Here is a 17,458-nt window from a genome sequence, read left to right as displayed (position 1 = left end):
TCCAGATGTGCATGACTGTTCAGCTTCAGCTAAACAGACGGTTGTATTCATTCAGGATGAACTCCACAATCTGGTTCTGGAAGACCATATGCATGGTGATGTTCGCTGTCTCCGTCTCCGGCCGAAGCAGCGTTGGGCCGAACACGATGGCGACGTTCTGCACAGTCATCCGGTTGCTCTCACCGTATTGAATTACCCTGATATTCAAAGAAAAAACTACAAGTCACCCATCAGCCCCACCACAAAAATATATCTCCTGCAGGAAAATAGATTTCCCTCTAAAGGCAAGAGATTGCAATTATTTCATGGTTCTAAATTAAAAGAGGTTAAAAATAAATGCCCCACTTTTTAAAGTTAGATTCAATCTCGAGTACAATTTTTGGTGAAAGTGAGGTAAAAACTTTTGAATGACATTGTCAAATTAGCATTATAAAATTAGCAAAAGTAGAAAAAAAATCAAACCTTTGTAAATGCCCAAAAAGCAGCTTCATAGTATCATGGTTTGCAGGAGGAAGTGATCTAACCAGCTCAAAAATGTGAGACAGTTTTGTGCTGTAATCTGCAATTCCTAGGAAAATGGTGCAAAATAAGTTATCAGTTAATACTTTGTAAATATAGAGCAATCTTTAATATAATCCTTCAAATAAAACAAGAGGTTTTGCAAAATTATTGATAAAATAAGGAGTGAAAATGTGCTCACTTATGGCTGCAATGAAGCTGTTAAAGTGGCTATAGGGGAATAGAGGCTCAGGAAGCTCTCGGAAAAATAATTTCAGTGCTCCGGTAATGACATGAACATCCTCCCACTGACCATCCTCAAGGTCCAGTTCCTCTGGATAATGCAACAAGCACAAACTATTAAAACACAGCAGGGGGCGCTGCTGTTTAAATTTAAAAGACATCATTAAGGAAGCTCACCATGATCCGCCTTGAAGCGAAGCTTCTGTATGACAGCAAGGTTCCCACTGACTCTGTACAGCCCATCAATGTCTAAACCTGTAAATCAACACAGCAGCTCCTCTCAATAAGTCGTTTCATTTAAAAGAAATAAAGATTTTATCATTATTTAGCCTTTCTAACTCACTTACCTCTCCTTTCTACTGCTTTAACGCATTTTTCCACAAAACTAGGAATGGTGGCTCTCTCCTGAGCACACAGCGTGGCCAGATGACAACCAAACACATTTTCTAAACAAAAGTAGAACATTATTTTTAGCAGCGTGACAAAAAAATACATAAAAAAGCCTTTTAATACTCAGCTAGGGACAAAGAAAAGCAAACCAAAACATTGGAGATATATCGATTAAACCTCACAAATACCGGCATAACATTTTCAACCATACATATTATTTTTATACTTTTGTAGTCTATTCTTATTATATTTTCTACCTGTGTCAAATTCAATGTCACACATTGAAACTAAAGACCTAAAAAAACCTAAAGAGGTTAAAATGCACCTAAAACAATAAAACATTGAATATTTGATAATGCAAATGGGGTGTTATTTTTATTAGCTATTGATAAGATCATTATCTAAGCATCCTGGAATGAACTGACCTCGGAAATAACCCTTTTCTTTGACCGACTGCAGCGTTGGCCGCTTCATGAGGAACTTCATGAGCTTGGTCCGAACCTTCTTTGGATCCGTTTCCCCCGCAGCGCTGGGGGACTGCGATACGCTTGGCCTCTGGGCTAAAAACAAACTAGATATTTCAAGATTTTGTTGCAAATATAGTTCTGTAAAGCCTGTGTAAGTGTATAAGGGTCCAGCGTTCCCAGGCCAGAGGGACATACAGTCCTTCCAGTGGACTCTGAGTCTGTCCCAGAGTTAATGCTTTCAAGATCAATGCAACCAAGTGTCCTATGCTGATACCAGAACCACCTTTCCTCCTGTTAATATCGAGAAGCAGAGGCTTTATAAGCTCTGCATGAATCCCAGAGGTCTTCAACTTATCTCTAAAGGTTACTCAGTTATTTCACCATCTTGGTCTTAAAGCTAAAGTGGCTAATTTAGCAATATTACATTTAATCTATAATGCATTTATTTATTCCAAGGGAAAAAAACAACACAAGAGTAAAATAGATTTAACAATAAGAATATTTACTAAATAAAATGGCTTAAAATCAACTTTAAAAGGATCTAGACTTTGCTTCCTTTAGGTGGAGGTGAGAACGTGTTCTGCCAAACGTAGCAGGGAGCGTAGCAAAGGGGACCAGGAGATGCTGGCCCCTGGACCAGCTGAGGAAACGGCTAATAGATAGGATGGACCTTTCCTGGTTTTATGGGTGAGTAGAATAATCTAATATTGGGAGTAGGAGCCAATGGAAGGAGAAAAGGATGGAAGTGATCAACTCGTAATGTCCAATCTGGAAGATAGAATTGCATGGATAAGTTTTTGAGTGTCAGATTGGTAAAAATTGAACAGATCTGGGAGATTTTGTGGAGATGGATTCCTTATAAGGTTGTCTGTCAAAGGTGAGTAACTGATCGAACCAGACATCTAGGTAGGTTAGTGGAGGGGGAAGAACGATGACTATGCAGGCAGGTTAAAGATGCAAGATCTGCTCTCCTGTCCACAGGTAGGAGAAAAGTTAACTGCTAAGCTCTTGAATTTAGAACTATCTTCCTGCATACCTGAGTCCTTCTAGTCATCTTGACTCTTCTGCGTTTTGTTCCCAGCTTGAATCCAGATCAGTTTGAATTGGAGGCTTTTTCCTAAAAATGTTAACCTACGTTTTACTTTGTCTGCTCCAACTGCAGGCTTGATGTCTCGTTCTACGATTTTCTCATATAGGTCTCCATCCTCTTCCTCAGACGGGTGGTCCTGGTAGTCCTGACAGACAGAGGAAGGAGAGGAAAGTCATAAAACGTGCAAATTCACAATCATTGTCACTGATAGATTCTCAGAATATTTTGGTCTGCGTTTAGGTGCCGTTTACTCTTTCAACACTAGATATCTTATGATGTAGTACCATTGCGGCATTCGTTACTAGTATAATTTTATAATTAAAAGCAGAAAGATCTGTTATTTTATCTGATACCAAGAGTCAGATAAAAAGAAGACATTTTAACTCTCAGAAACAGTAAAGCAAAAACCAGGAGAATGACATGTGCAGGAAGGGGGTCTTCACATTGTTTGATTAAAATGTATTTCTGTCTACCACACAATTCAGATAAGTTATTAAATAACATCCTAAAAAATATACCAAAATCAAAGAGCAAATGTTCCTTCCTTTTTTTATTTGTTAAATTTTTGAAAAATTAATTATCTCAGCTCTACATGAGTCAAATGCTTCTGTAGAAAATATTCTTAACTGAATTGTTTTTCAGGCTCTGGTCGACACCAACAGTTATAAAAATGTGTCGTTTATTATAGTCTAACCTTTATGAAATCCTTCTAGGGAAAAATAAAATGAAAAGGTCACTGGAATTTTTTTATTTGATTTTCTTCAACAGAAGAACAAGAAGCCAGTTTCATGAGCAGATTTGCCCCAAAATCTCCTTCTACTTTTGTTACAAAACCAAATTTAATAAGATCTAAAACACATAGAATGTATGATTAAATCTAGAAAAAATATGAATCACATGAAAATACAAAAAAAAAAAACTATTGATGCCCGAAGCAAAGAAACAACCCTTTTTATAATGTAACCAAGTAAAATGACATTTCTGAGATGGAAGAGCAGAAAAAGTTGAAACCTTTTGAGGTGTTAACTTTAAGGCCCTTTTTAACTCATTTAAAAAAAAAAAAGAATTTTTAAATATTCACTCTCCTTTACGTTGAAATAAACAAAACCTTAACAAGAAGGTTTTAGTTTTAAATAAAGAGCATAAATGTAAAAATAAATAAAGACAATAAGGAGCAGAAATGCTCTGCAGAAAGAGCCCCTGCGTTGTTCGCTTCAGCAGCTCTATGTAGTGATGATCTTTCTATCCAGCCCTTTATACGGATTTTTCTGACCGTGCAGAAGCCATGTAAACAAAACTGAAGATGTTCAATGAGATTAAGAGGAGGCAGAATGGCTCTTTTTAACCCAGCCAACGTTGTTCCTCCCATTTCCTCGTTTTATGAAAAGTTCACCATTTTCTGCGTATGGCTTTACGTGTAAATATAAGCAGAAGTGTAAAATCAGTCCTTGTGTGCTGGAAAGATTAAGCAATCCTAATTTGCAAATTCAAAACATTCCCATAAGAGCTGGATTGTTTTTTGTTTTGCTCAACTATTTCCAGCAGCTGTTCAGGTCGCTGAGCAGACTTACGAGCTGTCGAATGGTGTCCGTTAAAACTTTGTGCCAGTCGAAGATAATGCTTTCTATGTCGTACTGGATGAGAAACTCCACACCGTTCTTCCCTTTGAGCTGACAAGAGGAAAGGAAAGAGGATTTAATCAAAGTTGCTATTCAATGATTCAAATCTCAGCTCTTTAGTGTTTTATAACTACATTTGATTTGGGTTTTATTTGCTGAAGTTAAAACCATCCATGCAATAGTACTCTCAGCATGCTTTCAGTGTCAACAAACAGACACACCTCTAAAACATTCTTTTTACTGGATTTGTCCTTGGTGGCCCAGCCAATCGTAGCGCCCTTCAGATCCACCGTGAACTCTGGAACAATCTGATTGGTCCTGTTCTGCAGGGTGAAAACCAAAAAATTATCCAGCTGTTTGCCAAACTTACTGCACTGCATTCCAGGAGGCGAGCCGCAGTTTAAACAATAGCTGTTGTCGCCACTTGCGGCACGAAGGCTTGTCTACTGTGTGTCCTCTGACACAAAAGCCAAGGCTGCGCCGCAATGTTTCATCTGTTTTCTTAAAGGGCTGCAAAGTGTACATTTAATTCGCAGACAAAACATATTGTGCCTTTCTAGCGAGTATAATAGAGTGTGGACCCTACCACAGCGCCTGGTGAGGGTTTGGGGTCTTTGTGAAATGTCAGGACTCCTCCGTGAAGAACAGTCCATGTTGGAGCCCAATTTTTCCTGCAAAAAAACCCAAAAGACAATGTAAAAAACATCAGTTTATCTATCTCACTTATTAATCTTATTGTTTAGATTCATTAAAAGCAGGGTATTACAGTTTCAGACTTAACTACATGTGATTTTGATCATTCTGGCTAATAAAAGATGACAGCATAGTGCTTTAATGCCAGAGTTCACAGATTGCTGTTTCCAAGCACCTTAAAGGAAAGTTTAGCCACAGGAACAAAAAAAATAACAAAAGGAACAACTGGCAGCCATTCTCCCCTTTGGGTTTTATTATGAGTCGGCAGGAACAGTGAAGGTTGAGGTTCCCAGATTGTTTCGATCTGCAGGTGTTGGACCAATGCATGTTTATTCAAGCCCGAATTTGGAAAGGTTAAGTCACGCCAGGCTTCCCTCTGCTCACAAGTTTTCACTTGGCACCTTCCCACACTGCCAGCTTAAAGTGACACACCCAAATTCCTAAAAAACTATTAAAACTAACTGTCAGGGTAAAATATTAAATTGATCCAGCCTCCAGCCTTTCTGTCAGAGCATAGCATCATAAGAAATATTAACAATATAATTGCAAAAAAAACGTGCCCTATTATCGTAAAAACAAAATCAAAAAGTGCGTCTATATGAAGAAAGAAAGAAAGAAAGAAAGAAAGAAACCATTTTTCTCACCTTTTTTGTACTAACTTAGATTATTAAATCAGCTTTTTAACCTTTTAAATTAGCTTTTTTTTACTAAGCTTATTACGTTTTAAACTGAAGTGTCAGCTTTGAGACAGAGGTGGACCCTGCAGACCATGTTTAACATCACTATTTAGCCCCGTTTGCCGCAAAGTGGTGTTTATATTTATTTATTGTCCAAGTTACCAAAAACAGTAACTTGGACAATAAAGGGTTAAAAAACTTGCCTTTACTCTACATATTTCTATCTTGCATTTCAAATGTTGTTTTTATAGCACTTTAATTTGTTTTTTATGGGGGGTGTTACATTTTAGGTGTTTTTTAAATAACCTCACCTCTAAATTTAGGTTCCTGAACACCTCAGCAAAACTGAAGGCTTATGGCCTCCATTCTGCAAAGCACAATAGCATTATGCAGAAAGAATACCCCTGCAAGTAGTAAATGTGCTTATAGAACAGCATGTACAAATGTTGCATCTAATATTTTTTATGCATCTGAATTAATGCTTTTCATTTGATGTAGTTAATAAAAATCTAAGTTTATACTGTTTAGGTGCATAAAAAAAACCCAAAAGAAACACAAGAACATAAAAGTTGTGAAAGAAAAACAGCAACATTGCAACTTACCTAACTTTCTTTCCATTCTCACAAACTTTTGTTTTATTAAGAATTCCAGCTTTTTCCAAGTTCTGTACCTGCAATTTATTCAGAAATTACAATATTTAATCTTTTTGACTTTTTTTTTTTTGTATTTGCTTACATGAAATGATGGGATGAAAGAGACAATTTTCCAACTGCACAAAACAAAACAAAAACTGTTTTCACTTTGCAACAGTTGCAGTGTAGTTACATCTGCAAAGGGACAAAAACATTTACATCCTGACCACAGAAATCAACATCTGAAGTTTGCAGATAAACACTTAAGGCAAGCACAAGGCGTCTTGTCCTGCAGGGTGATTGGTTTTAAATAGCGCCTATTTAGCAGCAATCACCTGATGTAAGTAACTTTATATTAGTATAGATATTCAACGATAAATGTTACGTTCTAAAGTAAAACATCACACAGTCAGTAGAAACTAAAGGGTTGAAATGTTGCGTAAACTGAGACTCACCCACCAAAACAAAAGAGCACTTACTGAAAGTGAAACTTAAAGTGCAGCTTTGCAAACAGCTTCACTAATGGGGAAATGGAGCTTTCTAATTTAGACTGTTTTCACTATGTTCACCTCACCCTAACCCTTTAAAGAAAGTTCAGTTTTTAATGAAACAATAGCTAAGTCATAACTTGTTTTATAAGCCAACAAAGTACTTTTTAGACTGAGCTGAAAAGCAGGAAGTTAAAGTCAGGAGGTTGGAGGAGAGCTGTGCAAAGATGCGTTCAGAGCAGCAATACACAGAATATGCTTTAAAGCACTGATGTGTAAACAGCTGCGACATTTTGCCATCTGCGTTACAAAAAAAAGACATGCCTCAGATCACTTTCTTTTAAAAAAATAAAATCTTGAAGTCAAGAGAATATCGAATCTCTAAGTCATTAGGATGCAAAAGATAATTAGTTCTTACAAATAAATCAACTGATCTATTCTTAGTTTTCATTACAGATATTTTGTTAACCAAAATTTATATTAGAATCCTGATGCAAAAATATTTAAACTGTGCTTCTGCTTTTAGAAACACATAACACTGAATTCCTGAACTGATATCAAGGGTTGACATGGAACTGATACCGAGCCCAGATGAGGCGGTTTGTTTATATTCTTGCAGGGAAAATACTGATTACTAATAAAAGGTGGAGTGATTTAAATAAATTAATCATGAATGGAAAATGTGGAAAAAAAGCTTATTATGTTATTTATGGTCACACCTTTTGCTCATCATAGATAGCTGCTGCTATCTATGTCTAAAGCTCAGGTGAGCGCTTAAACTAACAACCCACATTGTAGCGCAGCCACTTTGAGGTCAAATAATAAGGATTTCTCCAGGGTCTAAAATCAAAAGCCTTAAGGAAGAAAAACAAAAACACACAACTTAGATACGGGGGCAGATTACAGAGAGTCAACAGGTTTAGATTACTGACTGTCACACAGCTGGAATGGAAGAGCAAATGGTTGACTTACGTAATGCTCTGGAGAGTTTCCTGTACTGGAGCTATCGCTGCTGTGGTCTGATGTGTTCCTCAGATGAGTCTGCACAAACCTCTAAATCAGAACACAGAAGAGGATTTTACAGTCAGTTTGGTAAAAAATAATGAACCAACACAAAAGGGCTGTGTCACTGGTTGATAAATATATTACCCTTTAAGACTTTTAAATTATAGACAACTGTTTTGTCATGTAAGGTAAGGTAAGTGCCTTTATTGTCCCACAATGGGGAAATTCACCTCTGCATTTAACCCATTTAAGGGTCTTGCTCAGGAACCCAGAGTGCAGGCTGTGGGGATCGAGCCGGGCACTTGCAACCTTCTCAGGTCACAAGCGCACAGCTCTGACCACTAGGCCAACCCTTATTTGAATTAACAATCGGGAAAAGCAAAGGTTGAATTTAAATTGTAACCAAAACCCTATCTAAAAGTAACAAATTTGCTTTAAAAAAAAGTCAGCCCTACCTTTAACCACGCTTAGCTTAGCTTAGAGGTGTTCTGCTGCCTACATCCCCCAGAATGCCGTGCAGTTCTGGACTGGGACTCAGTGGGATTAAAAACCATTCTATTGGATGTATTTTGTACGACGGCATATTAGGGCTAGGCTAGAGATTTCTTTTCTTCTGTTTCAAGAATTAAGTCATAACATTATGAGAATAAAGTAATACAATTATTAGAATATAGTCACAATATTAAGAGAATTAAGTCCTAAAATTATGAGAGAAAAGTTGTATTTTGTGACAGCTCTTACAAAAAGCCCTAAAATGAGGAATGTCGAGAATTACGTGAAGTTATACTTTGGCTCTGGTTTCATAAATAAGGAAATCTTTTAGCATCGGCATCACATTGGGCACATTGAACTCAGGTTGCTGATTGTTGCAGCTGGTCGGCTGTTATATGCTGGTCGGAGCTTGAAGTGTTCTTTCTAAAAATAATTCTCGTAATGTTACGACTTTATTCACGTAATATTACAACTTTATTCTTGTAATGTTACAGCCTTATTCTCATAATGTTACGACTTTATTCACTTAATATTACAACTTTATTCTCGTAATGTTACAACTTTATTCTCGTAATGTTACGACTTTATTCACGTAATATTACAACTTTAATCTTGCAATGTTACAGCCTTATTCTCGTAATGTTACGACTTCATTCTCGTAATGTTGCGACTTTATTCACGTAATATTACAACTTTATTCTTTTAATGTTACAACTTTATTCTCCTAATGTTACAACTGTATTTTCGTACTGATATGAATTTATACTCGTGATATTAGAACTTTTATTTCACGTAATGTTACGACTTTTTTCTTAAATAAAAAAAAAAAACTCTAGCCTGGCCCTATTAGTCCTTCATAATTCTGTACTTATATTGACTAGGTGTCATTAAAAAACATATTATTATTTTTGCATTTCCCAGCCCTACAACAGAGGACATAACAGCAAAGGCCATTTTCTGCATTCTGCTCTGAACCAAGAATCATTTGGAAAAACCGACAAAATTAGAAAAGAAATTCAGTGCAAAAAGTCGCAAAGATCTATTTTACCTTCAAGCTAATCACAACTTTCTGATTCATTATTTTCATGGAGTAAAAATACCCCAGATTGAAGCTAGGTGCTAAGCTAAATGCTAAGCAAGCTAACTGCTAATTTAATTAAAGCCTAGCCATGCAGAACAGCCATTAAATGCCTGCTGTTCGTGTCTTTAAGGACCAGGTTTTGAACATTATATTAAAATCCTAATTTATGCTTTTTTATTTTAATTTAGTTTTTATGCTGAGACATATATATATATATATATATATATATATATATATATATATATATATATATATATATATATATATATATATATATATAATTTTTTCAGGTCAAATTTAGAAAGCAATTAACCAGAGGGAAATTTGGGCTTTTCTTTTATCTGGGTACACATGCAAGGTTGTTATCCTTCAGTGATCTCTTTTCTAAGAGGTTCTTATTTGTACCTTAAAATATTTAGTGTTTAAATTTTGTGTCCTCATTATCAGTCGCCTGAATAAATGTATTACTTTCAGTTTAAGTCATCCCCAGCTGTGCCCTTCAACAAAATGTTCAACCTTTAGATCCTGCTTTTTGTAGTAAGGAAAAGCAAAAGGCTGTATTTGTGGCCAGAAACTCCACAGGTTTTGTGCAAATGTTGCCTCTCCCTAAATCAGAGAGCTATGAAGTAGATTTGCCTTGCTAAATAGGGGTTAAACCTTTCCGATGTTGGCGGATAAACACAGACTTACCCACACACTACTTGCCTACTGCATAACTAGAGCTTTATATTTAGGTGTTGGACACACCCTGGAAGTGTTACACAGTTCCTGCACACATGCTGAGTCTGTCAGGGTGTGAGTGTGCTCATGCATGTACCCCATCTTCCTGGTTAGTGGAGAATTGAGCAGGTGCCCTCGATTCTCTCCAGTTTTTGATGATGTGGACATTTTCGTTCTCATCACCATTCTGCACATTGGAGTGTGTTGGAGCTCCTGGGGCCTACAGGTCCAAAAGTAAAATTAACACCATAAACAATGAAAACTGACAGAGAATGTTCATTCTTGACTTAATTTGGAGAACATGTCTTTAAAGTAGTGCAGGATCTTCACCTCAGGTAGATTCCACTCAGACTTGGAGCCATCCCTCAGGTAGTAGTAGGTCTGCCCCTGATCATCTACAGACTTTATCCACTGTTAAACAACAGAAATATATTTAACTGGAATATTTTTGCTGTATATATTACAACTACACAAATTAATAAATGTATAGTGTAACCTATTTTTAAACAAAAAAATGCGATAATAGAAAAGATTCACTTATTTTTTAAACAGTTGGTGATCTTACAAGGTATATAACCTATGTTAGAAGTCAAAACCAAATAGATTAGTGATGCACTGATTACACAAGATTGGCCAATGTTAATATGGGTATTAATATTGCATTTATGACTAATAAACTCATATTAACCAATGAGATATTTTCCTATTATCCTGTAACATGATACAGGATCCAAGAAGGACAGGAAGAGGTCAGGTTTCTCCTCCGTTTAAAAGAAAAAAAAGTTTTATCTCTTTCTTTTGTACCAGAATAATACAACACTAGATATTTCTCACTGATACAAAGTATAATGGCAGCTGTGAGCATCAGAGAAACAATGCAGGTCAGACGTGAAGCAGACATTTAACTTACCATAATGTTTGTATTTTTACAGACCGTTTTTATTGTTACAAGTACAAACATTATGCCCCATCCCATCCAGTACTTTTAGTCACATAAAGAGAGTTTAAAAAATGAATACGTATATATTTTATTTAACTGAAACAGCTCATTCTGTGACCTAAATGTATGAAGGAAACTATATCAATGCTGAATTCCTCTAAGTACTCCTTTTAACTGTGTTAACTAACCTGCTATGTGGTAAGTTAGCTGTTTTAGATTGGATTTTAATTTTCTCCTTGCAAATTTCCAGCTACTCTACACCTCAACAAAACAAAGTCCCTTGGAAAAGTTTAGCTTTTTTTTTTTTTTTTGCTTAACTCACCGTAATGGTTGCATTATGCTTAGCTACAATTAGCACTGATTTCTAACAGTTAAATCTGAAGGTAATAATTGTGATTTGCAGGCTTTTATAAAACACAGAGGCACGTTAAGCTTCACTCTCAAACCTTCCCAAATGATTTTCAGAGGTGTACTTTTGTGTTTATTAACTAATCTAAAAATACAGCTGAGCAAAGAAGTTTGAATAATATTTCAAGGGGTTTATCTTGATTCATTGGCTCAAAATGATCCCCACCTCTTCAGCAGGAAATGTAGATGATGTAGCAGTTTTACAGGAAGTATTGTTGACTCGATCATCTTTATAAAACTATGATTCCTTTTGCAAAAAACACCTTCTATTATATATTGACTGTTGCTAAATTTTCTTTTTTCCTGAAATCCATACCCAAATAAGCGTTCACCTTTTTCCTGCCTGCATAAATCTTTAAACATTTTTAATGGGGGACATGAAAAAAGAGAAAATAACAGAAACTTAGTGATAAGAGGATTTCTTCTGGAGCAATTTAAAGGAATGAAAAATAAGTTGGGAAATTAATAGGAATAATATTAACTAAATTGTACATACTATTGATTTTAGGTTTACTCTTTCAGCTAGAACAAATGAAAAAGAAAAAAAAGGGTTCCAAAAGTCAAATTAAATCTGCTACCCCTGGAGAACATTAAAGCTTTAATGGATGCTTGTTTCACACTAACCCCTAGGGACCAGTTTCTATTGATTCCCTGATGTTTAATAATATATTTCTAACCTTAGAGCCAATGCAAAACATAAAAAACAAACAATTTAAATCTTGTACTGATTAAAATAAAAAATATATTATGATATATAGATATTTATGACTTTATTTTTAAATTACATTGTTTTGTTTTTATAGACTTTGAGGGAAGCTTCCCCTACAGCGCACCTTTTCAGAAGTAAAACTGGGTCTTGCCATGACTTTTTCTGAACCATATTACCCGTACTGAACATGTTTAGAAGGGAGGGTGGCACCACCCAAAATTTTCTTTCCAGCTCTATCTTTAGCCATGCTTATGGAAGAACAAAAAACACTAGAGAAGGAACAAAAATCTGTAAAATAATCTGCTACAATTGTGGAAAGAAAAATTCAATTTAATGTTAAAGTTCATTGATCTTAACCAACACCTCATTTAAATGCTCCTCAGTCTATAATGAGGACTTTGTGGACTCTGCATACCTGATCTGGAGAGTTTTCACTGGTGAAAACCCAGGTCCCATTGGGTTCCACAGTCAGGTTCCATCCAGGCGGGGTACTGCGATCCAGGTTGGCCCGGGGAATATTGGTCCGACTCACATGACTGAGACTGTACTCCTTGGGGAGGGTGGGAGGTCCGGTATTGTTGAGATCCTCGTATGCCTCTGCTGTTTCTGCACCAGGGTAATCTTCTGAGGGATAGTCCTCCGCAGGTAAAGGAGGCTGGAAATAAGGGGGATGACAGATTAATAAAAAAAAAAACTGCATGTGGGTACAGCTTTATAATATAGCTTTGAGCTGAAGGGTTAACACATCTTAGCATTTATTTTCAAAATGTATCATTTATTTTCATTTAAATGTCAGTAAAAGTTAAACACAGGAAAAGTTGGGCTTTATCAGATATGACATTCACATTAAGTAAATTTAGTTTGAAAACTGCAACGCATCGCAAAAACATTTAAATGAAAGGAAAGTAATGAGAATAACCCTTTATAGTTCCAGAGAGAGGACAATTATCATATCTTTCTATCTTTCTTCCTGTTAAGAGGGAGTTTTTCCTCTCCACTGTCACTATAAGCATGCTTAGTGTAAGGGATCGCCTTCGAGTCAATGAGTCGATGCAATCAGCTGGTTTTTCTTAGATAGAAAACTTGAGTGGATGATCTGGTTGAATTGTAAAGTGCCTTGAGATGACATGTGTTGTGAATTTGCGCTATATATAGAAAACTGAATTGAATTGAATTGGGCAGATAAACCCGATTCTAACTAATAATTTTGGACGGGATCGATGGGCTATAGTACCTTTAAAAATTTTCACACCCTGAAATTGATACCTCTGGATAAAGCAGAAGTAGGAAAAGGTATGGATTATTTTTTCATCTGATAAAAGTTCAGAAAAAATCTAAAGTGTGACATATAGTTACCCCAAAACAACACAGGCAACTCCTCACCTTTTACTACTATTACAGTCACTGATCTTTATGACAGCTGGTATACCACAGATTGTCATTTAGATTTAGGTCTTAACTCAATATTCATATTGGATTTCCTCTCTCAGTGTTTGGTTTATGTTCACATTTAAAACTACTCTGCTGTTTTTGCAGTTACATTTTTTTTATGATATTGTGTCATATTTTTCTGACACACATTTTTGTGTCACTTCTTTTTTTAGATCAGATATGCTTTGTTTGTGCAGCCATTCGGTTTCCGTTTATATTCTGTTTGCCTTAATTCAAGTTTTTCCCTTTATTTAGTTTCTCTTTAAAAGAAAAACAAAAAAACAACTAATTGGTTTAAAAAAACAACCTTTTTTTTATCAGTTGCTGTGACTCTTCTCTTGGGAAAGAGTTTGTTCTCTAAGAAACCTCTGAGGCAGACACTAAAACTATTAATACTGAGATAAAATTAAACACAGGTGGACTCACTTCACTATATTCATAGGTCAGAGCGTAATGATACACGTATTTGTCATGAAAATATCCAGTTCAGCCTAATATTTTGGATGCATCCAAGTACCAAACAAATACAGTGTTGTTTAGATGTGAAGACATGCAGAATATTGATGTGCAAATATCTTTCTGTAGAGCAAATTTGAAAAGTGACACCAAAACTAAATGGTCATTAAAGTAATTGTTGTTTCTCATGCAGCTACAATGGAAAGCAAACCAAAAGGGTACGTAGGTGTAACTATTTTTTTAACAGCAGTGAGCAACACAGCATTACTGGATTAATCACATGAAAACATTTCAAACTTGAACAATAATTCAAGATCAATATATATATCGCGATGTATTTTTATTCAGTAACAAGGAACAACCGAAATTAGGAAGTATATTGTGATAAAAGTTTTGGCTGAAGTGTTGAAGAAAACAAGCAGGCATCTAAATCCAGCTGCCTGTAACATTCGCTGAGTAAAAACGCTGCACAGCATGTGAGATATAGCAACACCCTGGTGTTGCTAGGAAGACTCCCCCTGGACAGCTGCTCTGTCATGGTGCATTCAAGTACACTGGACATTTTCGGACTGCTCAGTAAATGCAAATATTTTCAGGACTGGACAATTTGATTTATTTTTTGCATAAACATGAATTTTTTCACTGTAGATAATTAAAAGGGAAAGTATTTTTGTTGATATGGGTTTGTAATGAGTTTCTTTTAGTGGTTTTTCTTTGGTTTTTCTGTAAACAAATAACAATGTTTGATTATCCTTTTTGTTCACTGTATATAGTTGCACCTATTCTTTTAAATTGAATTTTTCTAATAAAAAAAGATAACAAAAAAATACATTGTATTAATATCAAAATAACTTCAAAGGGACTTACATCTTTTTATATGCTTATATCGCTCTAATTGAATTAATAATTTCCTAAACAACACAGACTATTTTTTAGCAGTCATACTGTTTTAATATGGAGCCTACCTATAGGCGGAAGTTCAACTGAAGAAACTGATTTCTCGACTACATCCACCTACAACGCAGCCAATCAGCTTGGAACCACACCTCCATGAAAACCAATCAAAAGGCATCGAAAGTTAATCTTAAAAGGCCTCCGGCAACTTTTCTGCTCCTGCAGAGGTGCTGCTGTCTTCATTCAGATGATCCTGTTTCAACCCGCCTCCAGCCCCTCCTCCACCATCGTAGCCAAAGCTTCATCAGACAGTCATTCCTCCCTCACTCTTACTGCATTCCGCGTCTCATTTCAACCGGTCCGGCAGAAGACCGCCATGTTGAACCTGGTTCTGCCAGAGGTTTCTTCCCAATGGGGAGTTTTTCCTCTCCACTATCGCCTCATGCTTGCTCATCATGGACAGGTTCTCTCAACCAGTGTTATCCAAACTGGACTTCCATCTTCCAGTTCCCTGATCTATAGTATCAGCTCACTCAGTCCACTGGATCTCCCCATAAAGCTCAGGGTACCGTCTTGCTAACCAGCAGTCTACAGACTGACCAACTTCATCTATCTCCACTCCACCACCAGTTTCAGTTCTAGGGGAAACAGCCCTGTTCTTTACTCCTGTTCATGCATATCTATCAAAATTCAGTGCTATGTTTCCTGCCGAGGTCTGAGCACCAAAGACCAAGTAATTGTATCAATAAATTTCTTCTAATTGTCTTTTCTCTTCGTTTGAGTTTTTCAGATTGAATTATCTATTATTCCATCCGTCTGTCTGTCCTTTCCAGCAATCCCTCCCTCCAGTGGGTTTCCCGGATTCAGTTTTATCAATAAAAAAATAGAAGCAGACATCTCCAATCACTTCCACAGTGGCCAAATTTCAATGCGATGAAACATTTTTACATCATACTCTTAACTGAAGATGACCAAAAACATAGTAAACTATGATTTCAAAAATAAAGTTTGTTTGTTTACCCTTCCCTTAGTTTAAGAGAGTGAAAGCCATGTGATAAAGTCTTGAATAACAATGTGTGATCTTTTGACATCTCGACAGAAATTTCAACAAGCATGCGTAAGTTATTCCATTAATTCACTCCCACTTCTCAGCGTATTACACAAACTGTTTGTTTAATCTTTTCCAACTCATTGCAGTCACTGAATGATGAGTTCACTGACTCACTCCAATGATCTCAAAGCTAAACTCTCATAAAAACAAGTTGCAATAGCTTCCATGACCTTAATGTGCCATTCTAACTCAGCCCATTCTTCCTCTTTTTATCGCTCACATGAAGTCATTCAAGGGCAAAAATGGGATCATTGCTGCTTTGGATGTAGCTATAAAAAGACCAAGAGAGGATCTTCATAAAGATGTGTACTACTGTGGTCAAATTTTCTTATATTGAGTCATTGTCCTTGAAATCTGTTCAAATAATTATTTTACTAGTTTTGTTTTAAGAACAAAATGAGGTCAAATGTTCTTTTAGAGAAGTCATCTGGGACGACTGGTGAGCCTATTCTGTGCAGATATAATGAATTAAGTCATGTCTGTAATGTAGGTGCAGGACATTTCATTCCATTAAGAGCAGACTGTATTTAGGTTGCCGCTGGGTGAGGCTAAAACAGGAGACAGAGGAAGCCTAAGTAGAGCAGCCAGGCTGTCTGTCCTTACCGGTCCGTCATCGGGAAACCTGTGCATGCTCATAGGCTCCATTGGAGGGGGGTAAGGGCTCTGCTGCTCAGGAGGGTCCCAGGACGTCTCCCCGGACATGTGGTTATAGAAGTAAGGCCGACCAGTGGTTTCATCCACCAGCTGCTCCCAGTCTGAGCCCCAGTCAGATGGAGGGGGGGACGGAGAGCAAGGTACCTCTGGAGGGAGCCGCTCAGGGTCCGTGGGGGAGTCTAAAAAGGGTTTGTCCCAGGTGGTGCGCCCCGTGTCGGGGTGGAAGTAATATTTCTGTCCACTTTCTTCGTCAACATGAACCTCCCATCCCTCCTGTGTTAGGGAGGAAGGCGAGCAGGGGGAGGGATCCGATGGGGGAGATTCGGAGATGCTTTGGCGAAGCTGTGCTACGTTGACGTACACTGCTGTCCGGAGATTTTTATCCTCCACCTGTAGAAAAGGAAAAAGAATATTTAAAAAAACAAGGAAAAATGTCGACATCAGAAGACATTTAGTAGCGCTTCGACTGTAAAAGACAGGTACGCTATAGCATACCTACCAGCTACCTGTTCAGTGCCAATAAGGTCATAATCTGGGGGAGTTCTTACACGCTAAATGAAGTGATACAGCTGGAATAAAGTTTTAGTGGCACCAAAAATGTAGATATTTTCCCCAATCCTTTGACTAAGAACCTATGAAAACCCATGGCTCTCACAATATGACAGATATTCCGAATGTAAACAGTGAAATTGACACATCCTCCACTGCCCAGGCAACAAGAGAAGGTCAGCAATGTTGATCTACTAACTCAGAGTTCTGC

At 36.9% G+C, this 17,458-nt stretch overlaps 1 protein-coding gene across 1 annotated transcript in view; it reads right to left on the bottom strand.

The window, feature by feature from the left end:
- The window catches only part of LOC119791089 (rho GTPase-activating protein 27-like), a 42,121-nt gene continuing 24,663 nt past the window's right edge, over nt 1–17,458 (bottom strand). The window contains exons 3-18 of the mRNA XM_038296942.1: nt 16,648–17,088; nt 12,568–12,807; nt 10,426–10,506; nt 10,193–10,315; nt 7,770–7,850; nt 6,280–6,347; nt 4,894–4,978; nt 4,529–4,630; nt 4,260–4,358; nt 2,734–2,833; nt 1,557–1,691; nt 1,089–1,187; nt 919–996; nt 701–832; nt 463–568; nt 1–197 (exon numbers count right to left, since the gene is read on the bottom strand). Of these exons, the coding sequence (XP_038152870.1) occupies nt 26–197; nt 463–568; nt 701–832; nt 919–996; nt 1,089–1,187; nt 1,557–1,691; nt 2,734–2,833; nt 4,260–4,358; nt 4,529–4,630; nt 4,894–4,978; nt 6,280–6,347; nt 7,770–7,850; nt 10,193–10,315; nt 10,426–10,506; nt 12,568–12,807; nt 16,648–17,088 (2,142 nt within the window). The 3' untranslated portion in view covers nt 1–25. The remainder of the gene's footprint in view (nt 198–462; nt 569–700; nt 833–918; nt 997–1,088; nt 1,188–1,556; nt 1,692–2,733; nt 2,834–4,259; nt 4,359–4,528; nt 4,631–4,893; nt 4,979–6,279; nt 6,348–7,769; nt 7,851–10,192; nt 10,316–10,425; nt 10,507–12,567; nt 12,808–16,647; nt 17,089–17,458) is intronic.

Source organism: Cyprinodon tularosa, unplaced genomic scaffold (genome assembly GCF_016077235.1).
Source record: "Cyprinodon tularosa strain WSP-4 unplaced genomic scaffold, ASM1607723v1 ctg38, whole genome shotgun sequence".
NCBI classification, from domain to species: Eukaryota; Metazoa; Chordata; class Actinopteri; order Cyprinodontiformes; family Cyprinodontidae; genus Cyprinodon; species Cyprinodon tularosa.
This window is presented reverse-complemented; position numbering and strand designations above follow the sequence as displayed.